General features: G+C 40.3%; 3 protein-coding genes across 6 annotated transcripts; all 3 read right to left on the reverse strand.

The window, feature by feature from the left end:
* Window positions 1-1,974: 1,974 nt before the first annotated feature.
* LOC103972383 (histidine-containing phosphotransfer protein 1) lies at window positions 1,975-7,623 on the reverse strand. Of its 4 annotated transcripts, none has more exons than XM_065175215.1 (9): window positions 5,413-7,623; window positions 5,235-5,322; window positions 3,813-4,940; window positions 3,597-3,713; window positions 3,372-3,502; window positions 3,188-3,256; window positions 2,919-2,990; window positions 2,730-2,802; window positions 1,975-2,655 (listed from the first exon to the last, which is right to left on the reverse strand). In XM_065175215.1, the coding sequence occupies exons 4-9, from the start codon at window positions 3,654-3,656 to the stop codon at window positions 2,605-2,607; spliced, it is 456 nt and encodes a 151-aa protein (XP_065031287.1). In that variant the 5' UTR covers window positions 3,657-3,713; window positions 3,813-4,940; window positions 5,235-5,322; window positions 5,413-7,623; the 3' UTR covers window positions 1,975-2,604. The 4 variants fall into 4 exon arrangements, with proteins under 4 accessions (XP_065031287.1, XP_065031285.1, XP_065031286.1 ...); XM_065175213.1 differs by having other exon boundaries at window positions 3,597-3,716; XM_065175214.1 differs by having other exon boundaries at window positions 3,597-3,727.
* Window positions 7,624-7,765: 142 nt separating this feature from the next.
* Window positions 7,766-9,643, reverse strand: LOC135653336 (33 kDa ribonucleoprotein, chloroplastic-like). The gene is made up of 4 exons (XM_065175212.1): window positions 9,127-9,643; window positions 8,933-9,034; window positions 8,537-8,839; window positions 7,766-8,410 (listed from the first exon to the last, which is right to left on the reverse strand). The coding sequence occupies exons 1-4, from the start codon at window positions 9,574-9,576 to the stop codon at window positions 8,285-8,287; spliced, it is 981 nt and encodes a 326-aa protein (XP_065031284.1). The 5' UTR covers window positions 9,577-9,643; the 3' UTR covers window positions 7,766-8,284.
* Window positions 9,644-10,218: 575 nt separating this feature from the next.
* Window positions 10,219-15,162, reverse strand: LOC103972385 (uncharacterized protein At4g15545). The gene is made up of 9 exons (XM_009386709.3): window positions 14,645-15,162; window positions 14,491-14,559; window positions 13,334-13,390; window positions 13,037-13,106; window positions 12,758-12,859; window positions 12,465-12,671; window positions 11,143-11,185; window positions 10,692-10,770; window positions 10,219-10,608 (listed from the first exon to the last, which is right to left on the reverse strand). The coding sequence occupies exons 1-9, from the start codon at window positions 14,924-14,926 to the stop codon at window positions 10,516-10,518; spliced, it is 1,002 nt and encodes a 333-aa protein (XP_009384984.2). The 5' UTR covers window positions 14,927-15,162; the 3' UTR covers window positions 10,219-10,515.
* Between the last annotated feature and the right edge of the window lie 414 nt (window positions 15,163-15,576).

Genomic DNA, 15,576 nt, shown 5'->3' on the forward strand with positions numbered 1-15,576 from the left:
AACCAATAATATTTGGGTCTCTCTTTTCTCTTTACTAATCTTCAGGATTGCTTTTCACTTTTATGATTTGCATAAGCAACATAATGAAGTCATTTGACTTCCCTGCACGCAAGAGGGAGTCCAATGGGGAACAAGAATATATTAATGGTTGCCAATGGATAAATGTACATATAATTGCATGAACTGAAGATGCTAGCTAAACTAGCCAGTAAGATTTTGTCAGATTACAAACTAAGCATCTTCACATATGTAGCAACAAACCCCCAAAAGATTCAGGTTCTACAGCAATATTATAGACACTGTGTGCAATTTATCACAAGCAAATACCAACCATCACCACCACCAGCAACAAAGGCTCATTAAAAGCAATATTCTAGGCATTTAGTACAGTTTATCAAAGCATATGCAGCCAAAACAACTAGCTAATATCGAAATACCAAGGATAATGGAAGACAATCTATATTATTAATTACATTGGGATGTATAATACATTACAAATTGAACAACTTGTAGTCAAGACTAATAAAAAGAATCTAGATTTGGGAAAAGGTTGTCATACACTCATATGATGATGTCTACATCTTATAAATCCAGCAGACAGCACCAGAGTTGCTGCCATTTACATTTGAAAGTAGAAACTGTACCGTCCAATGACTCCAAGAAGTCGATAGCAAGTAACTCATCAGAACTAATTGACTGTTTATAGTCCATAAGTAAATCAATAAAGTAATTCAAACCACTTTGCAATTAAGACCAACCGATCCAAGTCCAACCCCTAATTGATCCTTAATCCTAACCCCACATTGGAGGACATCAGAAACCAAAACGAGTCATTATTGCAGCAGCATCCGAAGCACATAAACAACAAAACGAAGGCTAGGTTGATGACAAAACAGGAAACGCCTTCAGCAACTGAAAGGCGAAACCCATCAAGAACAGAACCCTAGATGACCGCAAAGATCGAACAAAGCAAATGTTGATCTACGAACAAGACGACTATGGTGATAATACTGATCGAACGACAAGAACAATAGTGCAGAAGATTGATCTCACAGATGCAGCAAGACGAATAACGCAAGGCGCGGTACGCATTAATGGCAGAAAGAAGACGCCTCGAGCAACCGGAAAGAGGAGCCACCCAACCGCTAGAGGAAGTGAAAACGGGGCGACGTTGCCGACGTTTCCGTTTCTCTCACCATCTTTCTTATTTACCGCACTCATTATATATATATATATATATTGTCGGGTTGAGTTTGAGATTCATCTTTCAAACATAGTCTTCTCTCTTGGTGACCAACTACTTCTTCGTTGTCGAGCTCCTATACGAGCCGAGGTCGAGAGGAGGATTTTTTGACTCGATCCCTTCGAAACACCTCTCTTGACAACGATCAGGATGTTGGCTTTTATATATGTGAACAAGGGTCAATCATACGTGATTGGTTAATGACACCCGGCTTGTACCTCCTATGTGAATATCGATCGACTTACATGGATCCACACCACGCAATACCGTTTTGAGCTTTCCGGAGCGACTTTATGTTATACGACATTGTCTCGTACAATTTTGGACAAGCGTCCATCCCACCCGAGTCCAAGGTATAACGTCGACACGATACATCATATCAGTCCTGAGGCTCCATGTTGACGCTAATGTGGTTGTTAACTGTTGTAACGATGGTGACACCTGAATATGCCCTATCAACGATCACTCTACATTTATTTGAGGATGATCAAGTGGAAGACTTCCGCAAGTATAGCCTTACTCATACAAGATGCATGAACTGGATGATATGATTAAATGATCGCAGGAGCAGCACATGATCAACAAACAAGTTATACCAACAAATACAACCATCCAAGGATCAGAACTTTCATGTTTTACAGGAGTTGCAGTGCCATGCTTTGCAACTACAAGTTTAGCTTCAAATCAAGGTAAAAAATCACTTTGATCACAATAAAAGATGGTCAAGGTCCTGTTCAAGCAGCAATCTTATTACACCATGTCTGCAATCATTTATCTATGGTTTGCCAATCTCAAGTATGCAACAGTTAGTACATATAGCCATTGTAAGAATCAGACTGTGGATACATTTGTAACATTGACTTCCAAGAGCTAAAGCTAACCTTCATTGTTTTTATTTTACCTGCATATTTCCCTTAGTAAAATGGTTCTGACTTCCAAGTCTCTGCAGGAACCTCAAATTTAGGGTTCATAATATTTTGCTAGTCTATGTACTGATCACACTTCAATTCTTCAGACTTCAGCTATGCCTTGTGTTTCTGCAATGGTTAGCAAAACCAACTGTGCATGCAAACTGTGGACCTAAATGTCTGTCAAACAGTGGATATCATCATTGCTACTCTATTCTACCACATCATCACAGAAATGGAACACCAAAAAGTTTTGGCTGCTAAGTCACTTTTTTACAGCATCAAGGTGGGGTGGGGAATCATGGCATCCCTTGAATCCACTCAAAAAGAGATGTTTCCACATGAGTGGGCCACAGGAAGCTGCAAAAGCAAAAACCAAACACAAAGCAAACATCATGACCAACTCTTCCTGCCACCTCTGGACAACTGCTTTGGCATGTACTACTGTCGCTACTACCACAACACTGGGACTGATCCACCAGCAGCCAGAATCTGCTTCTCCAGCTAGCATCCAAGAAAGAGAAAATGTGAGCACGACTGACAAAGAATGGATTCAAACAAAGACTTTTTTACCATACCCTGAACAGAGTTTCCAGCTTGCTCTTCACCAGGAAATACTCCTGCCTCACTTGCTGCAGACATCTGAGGCAACTGCAGAAAGGCTTTGCTTGTTTAGAAGTGAATCATTCTAGTTGAGATCAGGTATGGAATGAAGAGAAAGATGTGCAACAAGAACAAAAAATTATATTGAGAGACTGGAAATAAACCCTTCTTGGTTCCTCTCCTCACAGCAGTTGCGAAAGGCCATGCACACATTTTTAACCCTTTGAGCACCTATGCTGTTCGATCAGAATACCAAGTATGTGGGGAATTAGCTCAATCAGAATACCATCTTAAGGAAAATCTACTCAGAATATGATTGTATTGAACGCACAGTTTGATTTCCAATATGCAGACATTCTTGAGGAAATATTTCAAGGTTTTGGCAACTAAAAAACACAAAAGGAACAACTCGAATGGATATGAAGTGGAAAACCTGGCACTGCTGCCTTTCAACTGGTGGACATGGGCATCCACTTTCTTGTAGTCCACAACCTGCTGATCTCTTGAGAGTTTGCACCGCCGAAAGAAGAAGCATGTAAACGATAAATCCATCGAATCGAGGGACGAGGCATGTGTAATGGAACAGGATTAGAGGAGTTGTGGACCAGATCACTCACAGGGTCCTGCTTAGTTCATCGAGGAGCTTCTCAGAGTCTTCAAAGAAAAGAGTCACGACCTCAAGAACAAACTCGGGGTTGCTCTCATCCTGCAGCTGCTGCAACTGTGTGTACTGGTTGTCCAGAAACCCCTTCTCCAACACCAGACAGATTTAGAGAAACATCACAAGAACTCGGAATCAGAAGAACAAGGACAGAAGTACTAATGAGAAAAGATCCCTATACCTCACGGAAGAGAGCTGATGTGAAGTCAATGTATCTTCTTTGCAAGCTACCCAACTCCATGTCTCCGCAGCTATGCAGCAGGGACCAGGTTTCTCCAGGGAGGGGGGCTCTTCGCCTCTTCTGAGGAAAAGCTATCAGCAAGAACAATATGGAAGGAACTGCAGAGAGATTCACCAAGTTTTGGAGGAAATTTATTGCTGCAGAGAAACCACTCACCCTTTTAGTCACTGCCTCCTAAAGCTAGCCATAAATTCTCATGACTATCTGTATTAAATCCACCCTTCCTCTTTCGCTCCCTGACTCTGCTCCTCACTCCCTCTCTTTACAGCCTATACTACCTTCTATATTCTCTTTCTATCTCTCTCTCCCCCTTGAATGACTGCGTGATGTTGGGAGAGCATCTCGTCCTAACCAGGCACAACATTAGTTAGCCACCTCTGATTGGCCTACTGTGGCAGGAAAAATACAACCGGAGCTCACCCTTCCCAAAGAGTCAATGACAAGGATGCTGTGGTCTAGATTGGTCCCTCCACTGTTTTCTTCACTCTCTCTCTCCAAAGAACAACACACACAAGATTCTGTCTGTAGTCCTCTCTCTAATAATGTTCAATGGCCTGATCAAGATTCTTACCCTGCTTTCTGTCTCTGCTATTCGCTGGTGTGGGCTGGCAAGCTTTACCTTTCTTAAACATCTTTCCCATGGCAAACCTTATCCCCAGAAAAAGAAAATGTGGAGTCACTCACTTGTCCTGTTCTTCTAAAGCATTCTCTTCTGTTCACTTGCATTGGCTTATTATCAGCTATTTGCGTCGAAACACAAGACTAGCATACTGATCTAACAATCACTGACCATAACTGCAACAAGCATCCAAAATTCCTATTTCATTCTACCAAGCTGCCATCATCCCTTCCACCATCACCACTGCCATGGTCACAGTGTTGACGGATGAAGAGGAACGAAATGACAGTACCTGTGCGTTGACGCATCATGTCGGTCAAAGCCGCCGTCCTGTGCCGACCATTAGTCAGAGCGACTGCGACCGATGCGTCCGTGTACATTGGAAGAACTACCAAACCTATGCTTACAGCAACTACTGACTTCTTCTTAATTGCATCTTAAACATTAGGATGTGAGGAAGTTAGCAAATATTTTGCTTCAACTATTTTTCCCACGAGAGATTTATATTGTGTGTGACACACATCAGAAATTTGTGGAATACACCTCCAGTGTTAATCTAGTGATAATGTATGTGAATCCATTACCTTAGGATGAGAGCTTGAATCATCTGTTGTTCTTCCCCCATTTAGGGTCTGATGTCCGAACCATCTTAGCACTCCATGATCCTGCACTAATGGAAATGCCTTGAGAGAATGATATGTGGCTCGTTAGACAATAATAATAATAAATCATAATATCCTAATTATTTCAGGTCAACCACACTAATCTCTTCTCATCATCAAACTTTGCATAAATTGGAGAATGCTCTAATTAAAGTAGGTCACAGAACACATTCGTCTAACAGTCCCATTTCTTGAAGGTGACAAGCAATACATGAACAGAAGTCATGAAACAAACTAAGAAAGTTATCAGGAAAAACACTGTGTAGATGAATAAAGCAGCTAGCAACTTAATTTCACCTGACATCATTTTGGGGACTCGTTTGAGATCCTGTCACAGATACTTGCATTTTAATTGTTGGACAAGCTCTAGCCATCCTTTTCAACACTGAAAGGTACATTTTGTACAAGCTCAACCCATATCATGTCAGGTGAATTCAAGTCACTGCAGGTACTAGCACTGAGCTTGTTCACATACCTGTTAGGAGCCATCAGCTAGTGATATGAAGAACTTTGAAAAATCACCTGGAAAGATTCATGAAAAACCATAAATTTTGACTTGATACAGAAAGATGAATTCATTCAACACAGGAGATTTTTAACTAATAAGCACAAGATACAAAAGATCCACCGAATGTTATTCATGGAGCCCTTGACAAGGGTTGCTGCAAATACCAGTAAGATTGCATGCTAGTATATTGTGCCGCCAGATTGACTAGCTTTCATGGCATCAAAGTATCAATGTAGCATCATATTGACCTCTATGACATGGAACCTCTGTTGCAGTTCCTCATAAACATCAGCAATCAGGGGCAACACATAAAACATTAACTTCTCCAACAGTACTGAGATACAACATGACCAACCAGATTTATTGCAACTCTTGGACAACAAGAGCCTCTCAAAGTTTAAAACTATCCAAGGTTTAGAGCAACATGAAAAATATAATGTAACAAAAAGAATAAATGAAAGCTGAATTGCAGGGAATCCACTCTACAAGAACTGTGCAACTGTAAATCATGGAGAAAGAGTTGGATAATCTTACATGTAGCTCTCCGAAAAATGGGATTCTGCATCAATAAGGGCTGGCACATCTTATAAATAGGTCCTCAAGAATTACACCTCTAGTTCAACAAAGCTACATATACCTTGGTTTGCCTAATTCCAATTCATTAAGCCAAAGTTTTGCCACAAGTTTAGAAGACAATTTTCCTTATCACAGCTCAAAAGCCAGGATGAATCATTTCTCATGACTTTTAGTATTGCCATGGGCCCTAAACAAGAGCTTCATAACCTCACCACAGATTTGTAATACAGGTTCAGTAAAATATGAAAGACACATGAGCACCATTTTTTCACTAGAATGAATTGCATTATGGTTTCATCATACACCAACAAACTTGATCAGAATGATAAAAAATTCCTTTTCCAAAACCATGAACCTTCCATTTTAAAACAATGTTTACTTGTGCCCTATTCTTTTCCACTCCATATTTATTAGCAAAACCTACTCGATGAGAAGTAAGCTTCCAACATCTTGGAATGTCCAATCTAGAAATGTGTTCTGCTTTCATCACAATAACTGAGACAAAAAACAATGAGATAGCCTTCTCTTGATTAAACCCCCATCTTTTCAGTATATTTATGCAGAATCAAATTACAAAAGAAGATGAAAGAAAGCACCAACATCATGAAGCATGGATGACCTGATACACAGAAATCAGTTCAGATCACCAGAATAGCCACTTCTACCAAGGTATACAAAATATTTAAGAGATATAAACTGAAAACAGGGAAGAGAATACAATATATGAAACTTTTTAATGGAGCTCTTGATACTCTGCATTTCTGAGTTTGCGTTCCAGGCAATCTACAGATTATGCCAGATTCTCACATAAAATCAGTTACGTACATCCAATAATAATGTCTCCATGTAGCTAATGGCTAATGTCAACGCCATTATGCAGAATATCTTCACCAGGCTAGCTTCAGACTGATGGTTTACCTGGAACTTGATTTGTAAATTCACAACAGAAACATCATCAGAAAAAAGTCATGTAGACACATTCCTATGGCAAAATAGGACATATTCTATGTAAAACTCCATGATATACTCCTATAGCAAAATAGCACATACTCCATGTAAAGGAATAATCATATCTGAAATTTTCAAGGAATAAGCATGACATTTGATTTCATAACTGCAATTTTCAGCTTGTTATTTTATGCATCAACAGTTTTGAGACAAATACTAGATTGACTATGCCAACTAAATAGAAACTGCTGGTTTGCTTTATTCAATGTAGCAATTTAAATAGTAGCTGGGTAAAACCCAGATTTAGTTGACAGTCGACAGTACCACCTAACCCTGAGCTTCACTTGACAAACAAATTTATATGCTGTGCAAATCCAACAAGCTTGAAGTTTCACTAAATTGATGCATTGGGAAACTCTCTAGTTTGTACATCAGGGAGTACTTTTGGAGCTACATCTCTGTTAGCCTGCTCTAAAATCTTCTATACCAATTTTGTTCAATTTGTATTGGACAAGATTGGCAGAGATTTGACAATGAAGCACCTTCTAGTAGGATCACTTTTGCCCATTAATTGGATACGGTAGCTAATACAACTATATTTTCTCCAGCACAAGACAAACATATTATATTGTACTACTTAAACTTGTTTGAGCAACAAATTCCCTGTTTGCTCACTGATATTGCTACAATAAGAGAATGTCTTCCAAGTTTCCTTTTAATATATGTACAGCACTAAACAAGTATGTCAAGAATTCACATTCACTGAGCCATAGGATCAAAATTATACAAAACAACAGAAGTTAGAAATCACATTTACTAAGTACCATAGAAGAAAACACTTGAAAACAAATTTTGACCCACTGCAAATTGATTCAAGACCACACCTTTAATAAGAGGAATTACCTGGTGTAGTGAAAGTCTAAAAGGAACACAGCTTAATAGATCAGCTGTAAAATATTTTAGATGACACAGACAATTCCTACAACTAAACCTAAACCAGAAACTGCTCATCTCAATTTAGTTTGCATAAAATACACAAGGGAGCAAACTCGAAGATAAGAAGCTTTAGAGGGAGCTCGTGTTTCTTCAGTTTGACAGTTTTGATCGGATTAACTGGAACATAAGCATTTAGCTGACTTGCAAGCAAGCTTGTCAACATTCCAGGTGTCTGAATTAATGATCACGCCAGCTCTCATATATTTCTATATCTAGTTCCACTCTATAAGAAATGATGGTCCCCCGATCAGAATAAGACCTGTCGGCTAGCACTCAAGAACCACAGAATCCAATCAGCCCATTCTCTTATTGTAACAAATCAGTAGCTTAGACTCGACTCCAGTGAGCTGCCCTGAGATTCTGCCTCCACTCTAGATTCCTGTGAAGAACTCGTAGACGGTCTCCCCTCAGCAAGACTCAGACGCAGAGGCCGCCCTTCAACCACCTGAATTACCAGAAACATCCATAGAATTTTTCACCATAAGTTTGACAAATTAATCCAACAACAAAGTGATAATTAAGTGAAGCAACATGAAACAAACAGGAACCCAAAAGAGTATGGAACCAATACCACTCCGTTCATGGCTTCAATGGCAGCTTGGCACTCCTCAGCGGAAGCAAACGTCACGAACCCAAACCCCCTCGACCGGCCGGTATCACGGTCGAAAATGACCTTAGCACCCAACAGGCCGGGCTGGGAGAAAAATGCATCCCGGAGGGCCTGCGAGGTGAGACTCCATCCGAGGTTCCCAGCATAGACTTTGTAAGGGCTGTCGACAAAGCCGCGGGATCTCATCCTGGGCCCCAGCACTTCCCTTTCCCCTCCCCTTGGCACCTCTGGGAAGTTCACCTTCACCGTCCGGCCACCCACTTGCTGCATTATCATCCAACCAAGAAGCCACGTTCACATTCAAATCAATCACGAGAAAGAATGAATGCAGTAGATCAGCAAATTGGGATGACTCACGGAACCGTCGAACATACGGATGGCCTCGTTGGCCTCCTCGACGCTGGCCATGGTGACGAACGCAAAGCCGCGGCTCCGCTCCGTGACCCTATCGTACACCACCTGGTGCGAACGCCACAGAAAGTGAAGGGTTAGCGCAACACCTAAAGAACGGGCAGCGACGACTGCTGGAGAGGAGATGGAGGAGAACGAACCTCGACGGTCTCGACGGTGCCGGCTTCGCTGAAGACTTCGGCGAGCTCGGCGGGAGTCATGGTGAAGGGAAGATTGCCGACGTACAGCCGCTCCACTTCTTGCCGCAGGAAGACGGCTCTCGTGCTCGCTTTCGACCTGTTCCACACCTGCTCCTCTTCATCATCATCTTGCTGCTCGTCTTCGAATTGTTCGACATCTTCATCTTCGTCGCCTGAGTAGGAAGCGGCGGCGGAAGCGAAGAGGGAGGTGGAGTCGTGGAGACGAGAGGGAGAGAAGGGGAAGGAAGGAAAGGGGAGGAGGACGAGGGTTTTGAGGCGGAGAGATCCGGGTCCACGGGAGCGGGGTAACGAATAGTGGTGAGAAGGGCTGGTCCGGTCGCGGTGGGCGGGAGAATGGGAGGAGAGCGTGGGAACGCCATGGAGGGAGCGAATGGAAACGACGGTGGCCATTTCTGAGCACGCTTCGTGAGAGAGAAGGAGAGACGAGACAGAAACAGAAGGGGAGAGAGAGGAATAAAGCTCTTCTTATCCTCTGGCTTTAGATAAGTTGGCCTCTGCTTGATCTCATCCATCCATCCATCAAGAATCCGCACGAATCTCGATGAGACGACCTATTTAATGCTGCAGAATACGATTGCAATAGCTGTTTCTTTTTTTTAAAGATAGTTATATTAATTAATTATTCAAATGATATACAATAATTATATACAATTGCAATAGCTGTTTTTTTTATTTCTCAAGATAGTTAAATTTTAATATTACTTATTTAAATGCTATAGCTATAGAATTACAATTGTAATACCCCTTTTTTTATTTAATTAGATTAATTACTTGTTCAAAGGTGCATTTTATTATTTACTTCTTATTGTTTCCCCTATTATTCACATTCCCTTGCAACTATGAATCAAGTTAAATTAATCAAGCCAAACAATATATTACTTGCCAAAATGATTACAAGAAACTCCCCAATAAAAGACTAAGTCAATAGAAGTCTTGACAGTATAAAAGACTCATGTTCTCTATATACAGACACGAGTTGTAAACCCAATTTCTCCTCGTAGATCTGAATCCCCAGATCGATCACAATTCACCTTGTACTAACCAGCATAAGTTATGTTATTTGTTCTTGAACTATGAAACAGCAATGAGTTTTGTCTCAAGGATTCCCCTTTGTGAACTGCATAATACACAAGCTAAGTATAATGACGTCTCTACATATTCCCATATTTTATTGAAAGACCAGCAACAGCAGTGATGGTATTATTAACTGTAGACATCAATGGATTGGACGCATAGAACAATAGACTCGTATATGTTAAGTAGAAACAAATGAAATCAACAGTGACCGACTGGCCTTATGCAGCTTTAGGAGGCGGTAGAAGAGCGTTGTCAATGGAGATTCCGGGTAATCAAACCCTCGAATATGGCGTAGAGATCCTTGTTGTCAGGCCCAAAAATCTCCCCAGCCTTTAGCAGTGTTTCCTGGAATGGGATAAGAAAAAGAGCTTTGATCAAGGAACATCGAGATAATGGATGAAAAGGGGAAGGGGCTTGTGATACTCTACCTCTCTTGTTTGCTTGTGTGCGTTCAGTTCTTTGACATTGGACAGGAAAGCACTAAACTGCTCATAGGACAGACGGCTCCTGCATGACATAACTCACAATAGTTCATTATAGACGATTCAATTCACAAACCAGATTCTGTAACGAATCTTTTTTTCTCATTACTACATGAAAGGAAGCACTTTTTTTTTTAACTTTTTCCTTAGGAAGAACACCACTTCCTGTGATTCAGGTTTGCATAAGTTGTGAAAAAGCTACCAGTGATATTTACAATAGGTAATGACCAAAATCAGTGTAGAATTGCGCATTTTTTATCTAGGAAAGTTGCATATATGTCCCTTAAAACTCCATGCAATCATATTTATGCTGAAGAACAAAAAGACAACTATATTTGCAAGTCAAATATGATCATTTTGTTCGTGTCAGGGCTACCCCATAGACCCTTATACATACCTAACTTGACGGAAGAACTCTTTTCCATCAACTCGAGTTCGTCCTGAAACAGAAGATTCATGGATCAGTGGGGCAATCAGGAAAATGTAAGACTCTGCATTTTCTACTGGAGTGGAAATTAGCAAATGCAATTCTGGTATATTCAAACAACAGATAACCAAATTCTCTGACCAAACACCATGAATGTCAAAGACATCTCATGTGACCTGCTAGTTGTTTTCTAAAAATAAGGATTTGACTAAAGATTGCCCATTTTTAATTTCAGGGTTTCTCTAAATTTGGAAGTTACTACTTAGCAGGTTTCGGCTCAATCCAATCAAGTCCGTAGTATCTACCAATTTCGCCATATCCCCATTGACACCAAGATCTAGTTCGAATTCCAACTCTCTCTTTCATTTGTTTTGTTTGTTTGGACCCGTTGAATTTGTTAGATAATGATTTCTATATTTGAAAAAGTGTATGCTGCTATTTGAACCTTTTTTGCCACCCTCCATCAGTTCATTTATACTGAATGAACCTTGTTTCAATCAGAAATGATTCTATCATTGATATATCTGCAATTCAATATGGATAGATATATCCAACATATATATGTTTCTCCCTCCCTCACATTTTTACCGTGCAATTTGGAATAGTGAAATGGTCAACATTCATCCTTCCTTTTTCTTTGTCCTCACATAATGTTTGGTATGTTTTACGGTGATTGAGGTAGATCGAGAATCTAGATTTTCTTTCACATGGATGATATTGAAGGGGGAAGAGAGCAGACAGCAGAACATCTTAATCTAGAACTTCATGGCTGTTTCATCAGAATTCAATACTTTTTAACACTTCCAGAAACAAATTTATTGTTGCACTCAGTTGCAGTTGTTCTCAACCAGAGAAGACTAAAATGTGGATAAATTTGGCATTGTTAAAATTGGATGACTGCTTATCACACTAGGATGTATACAGACCTGTTCATCATTGCCATAAAAATTTATGCAAGAAAAACAAATTAACTCTCGACTAAACAATAATTGCTCTGATTAATATTTAATATAATAAAGAAAAACAGAAAACATAATGTTCGATTCTAATTCAGTTTCCAATTATTTTCTGACTAAAGATTTATGCATTTAGTTAAAATGTCAGATGATCAGCCAGCTAGGTCCATATGTCCCATCCTATCTTCATTTGCAAACTTTTGTTCATATTCCATTATTTATTTATTTATTTGACAGCACTTTATAGCCTCCTAAATCAGAGTAAAGAAAGAAACTTTGGCAACCTGTTCAGTTCCATAAATCATATATTAACAGTGAGAAACATTGAAAACTCACCTGCTTGGGCTCCAGTGTCAAAGGGAGAGCTCATTGAGTTGTGATGGCTTGACGGCAAGGAAGAAAATACAGATGACCTTTCCTCAAACATGTTCCTTGTGGTTGCAACTGAAATAGAATGCCGCCTTGGTGGAGAACCTGGAGGAGTAAGTCTCGGTGTGCTACCAAGTGATGCTAATGAACCAAATACTCTGCTCTCTTTGGAGCCTGAAACAAAGCAGTAAGAATGACTTATGAATTGAAGTATCTAATATTGGTCTCCACCAAAATGCTAAACATAATAATCAGCATACCATCTATTTCACCAGAACCACCTTGCTCTGAAAGAGAACTTCCAGTTTCAGATAATCGACTTTGTTGAGAATATTTTATTGGAGATGATCCAACTTCGTCATCTGACAAGAATTACGAAGAATTTCCAATAGTGAACTCATTCAGTGTCCTAAGTCTTATTTATCCACCACATGATATATTTATGTTACATGAATCTTTTCGGTGATGCTATATACCATTGATAATTTAGAGTGATCTAAGAAAACTTATTTGAAAATCATGATCAGTTGGTGTAATACCTTCAACAAGCGATCCACTTGAGAAACTAGCTGTTTCTGAAATTTTTGGTGCCACCCTGGCAACTCCTTGCTGCACAGAAATGATCGTGGTTAAATCACTACTTTATTGACTCCAAATACTAAAACCTAAAAGTTGAGCAAAGTATGAATGAGTAATTTTACATCATCCACACTTCGAACTAGAAAATCTTCAGTGAGAGGATTAATCTATTAAAATCAATCCATTAAAGAATGAAGATTTTGCAACATAGTCATTAATTCATTAATGCATGTAGATTTTGCAACGTGGTCACTTACTGGACTTTCTTCTTCATCTTGCAGAGACTGCATAAGTGTCTTCTTAAAAATTTCCAACTACACAAAACAAATTAAGATATAAGAATACTAAGAACAAACAGTATACTAAAGAATTTAACTGACACGTTTAGCATTTGCTAAAAGATGATGAAATAGAGAGATCTGATAGGACTTTATTGTTTGTTACCGACAAGTCACTCATTCTTCTCAATTCCCATTGTCTCTGCTATAAAAATCATGAACATAAGCCAGGTGTAGAGCTGAAAGAAATTTGATAAAACCAAGATAAAATGATGTTGATTCATACGTGAATAGATTAGACTAACATGTATAGGTAAGTACACATTTGAATCCCAAGAAGACAATTTTCTCTTCATCTTTCAGACACAACAAAGTGTTCCTTAAGCAACTGAGCACAGACGGAAATTATCAGAAAGTCTTGTTCCAAGATCCATCAGAGATACGAAAATCCCTGACCTATCATGTAATAATTCTCGTTAATATCATTCAAGCCTTTGTCACATCAATGTATTCATAGGTTATACAACAGAACATAAAACCAGTCAGGCTTCAATACTTGTAAGACAATTTTACAATCAATTAGCTGTTTGTTAACTCCACCGAGCTGCTGATTTTTCAAGAAAACTAAAAAAGTTGCTTACCGAGTAGTAGTATGCTCATAATATGGGAACATTTACATTTTGGAAGGTGCATGGTAGATAAATGCAAATCAATTGGCTGCTTCCAAGTAGCCAATACAAAGTACTGAAGCATAAAACCTATAGGACTAATACTGCAGACTGAGTTTAGCTTAAGAGTTTTGCTGCCAATCGAATCAGATAAGAAGCGGAACCTTGCTCTGGAAGTCAAATTGCACCCCTTAGTTGCAACAGCTTCTTAAAGGAGTGTGTCAAAGAAAGGGGAGTACACAATTTGAGTTGAACATTATAATGTTCAGGTTATAAGTGTATAAACCAATTCAACATAGACTCGAATTCTTTCTTGAGAAGAAAGCAAATGTGGAACTTTAATTAATTAAACAATGCTGAACAAAGGGATCGACCCTTATCGAGAAACTTGGTAATCTATTAATCAAACAAAATCTGATTCGGAGATGAACAAACTGAAGTGGAATGAATGGGAAGGGGAACGAGTACCCTGGACACATCTCGGTTGAGCTTCTTGATGGTGTTGGATAGCGTCGCGTTCTCGTTCAAGAGCGTCTCCTGAGAAGGGCGAAGGGCATGAGAAAAGAGCCGATGGACCAACGGTGGGGTTCGCAAAGGAGCATAAGAAGAAGAGGCGTCGGACCTTTTCGTCCTGGGCGCGGCCGAGCCGGTCGGAGACGTCGCCGAGGGAGGCGTCGAGGTCCTCGAGCTTGGCGCGCAGCTCGGCGACGATGTCGTCCCGCTCGGAAAGACGGAGGCGGAGGGCGGAGACCTCGGACTCGAGGGCGGAGATGCGGGTGGCGAGGGCGATCGAGGTGATCTTCCGCGCCACGTCCAGCTGCTCGAAGGGGTCGGTGGGCAGCGCCGACAACACCGCCTCAGGCAGATCGAAGTCGGGTGGGCCCCCACCCGATGCCTCCGCCATCAGCCTCCCCCTCGGCCTTCTTGCTCACCCCAACACTCCTCCCCCTCTTTCTTGGATTCCTCTGATTACTTCCGTTAAGATGGGCCGAGACACCAACAAATCATCGGCGCGGTTATTAGAAATAGAAATGGGATGGAGGAGGAGGAGGAGGAGGAGGAGAACGATGTGTGGGTATACGAATGATTTGGTCACAAGGCAGTGGGTGGCAGAGAAGGCACGGATTGGTATGATGAGATAAGGTGAAGGAAGGAATGTGTGGTTGATGATCAAATATATCTGATGATCTAAAGCGCGACAATTACAGGGGGAGTCCTCCGTGAGCACGAACTCATCATCCTTCATTAATCGAGGTGATAAATCTATCATGAGGGAAATTATAAGCATTAAAACCCAATTATTGGTATGCATGATAGATAATATTCAATCAACTTGGTCAAACTATTATCTACTTCGATTTTGACAATTATGCTCGATCGTTTCATGTCACATGTGCAAAGATTATAATTGAATGACCATCTAAATAATTCAGCCGCAATGTATTTGAATCTTGACATTTATACATGCCGAGAAAAGTTAGAGAAATTATAAGAAATACTTTTTGCTGTTTCTGTTTCCTTCCTCACAACACATACACAGTCACGACCGAGACC

Source organism: Musa acuminata, chromosome BXJ3-11 (assembly GCF_036884655.1).
Source record: "Musa acuminata AAA Group cultivar baxijiao chromosome BXJ3-11, Cavendish_Baxijiao_AAA, whole genome shotgun sequence".
In the NCBI taxonomy this organism is placed as follows: Eukaryota; Viridiplantae; Streptophyta; class Magnoliopsida; order Zingiberales; family Musaceae; genus Musa; species Musa acuminata.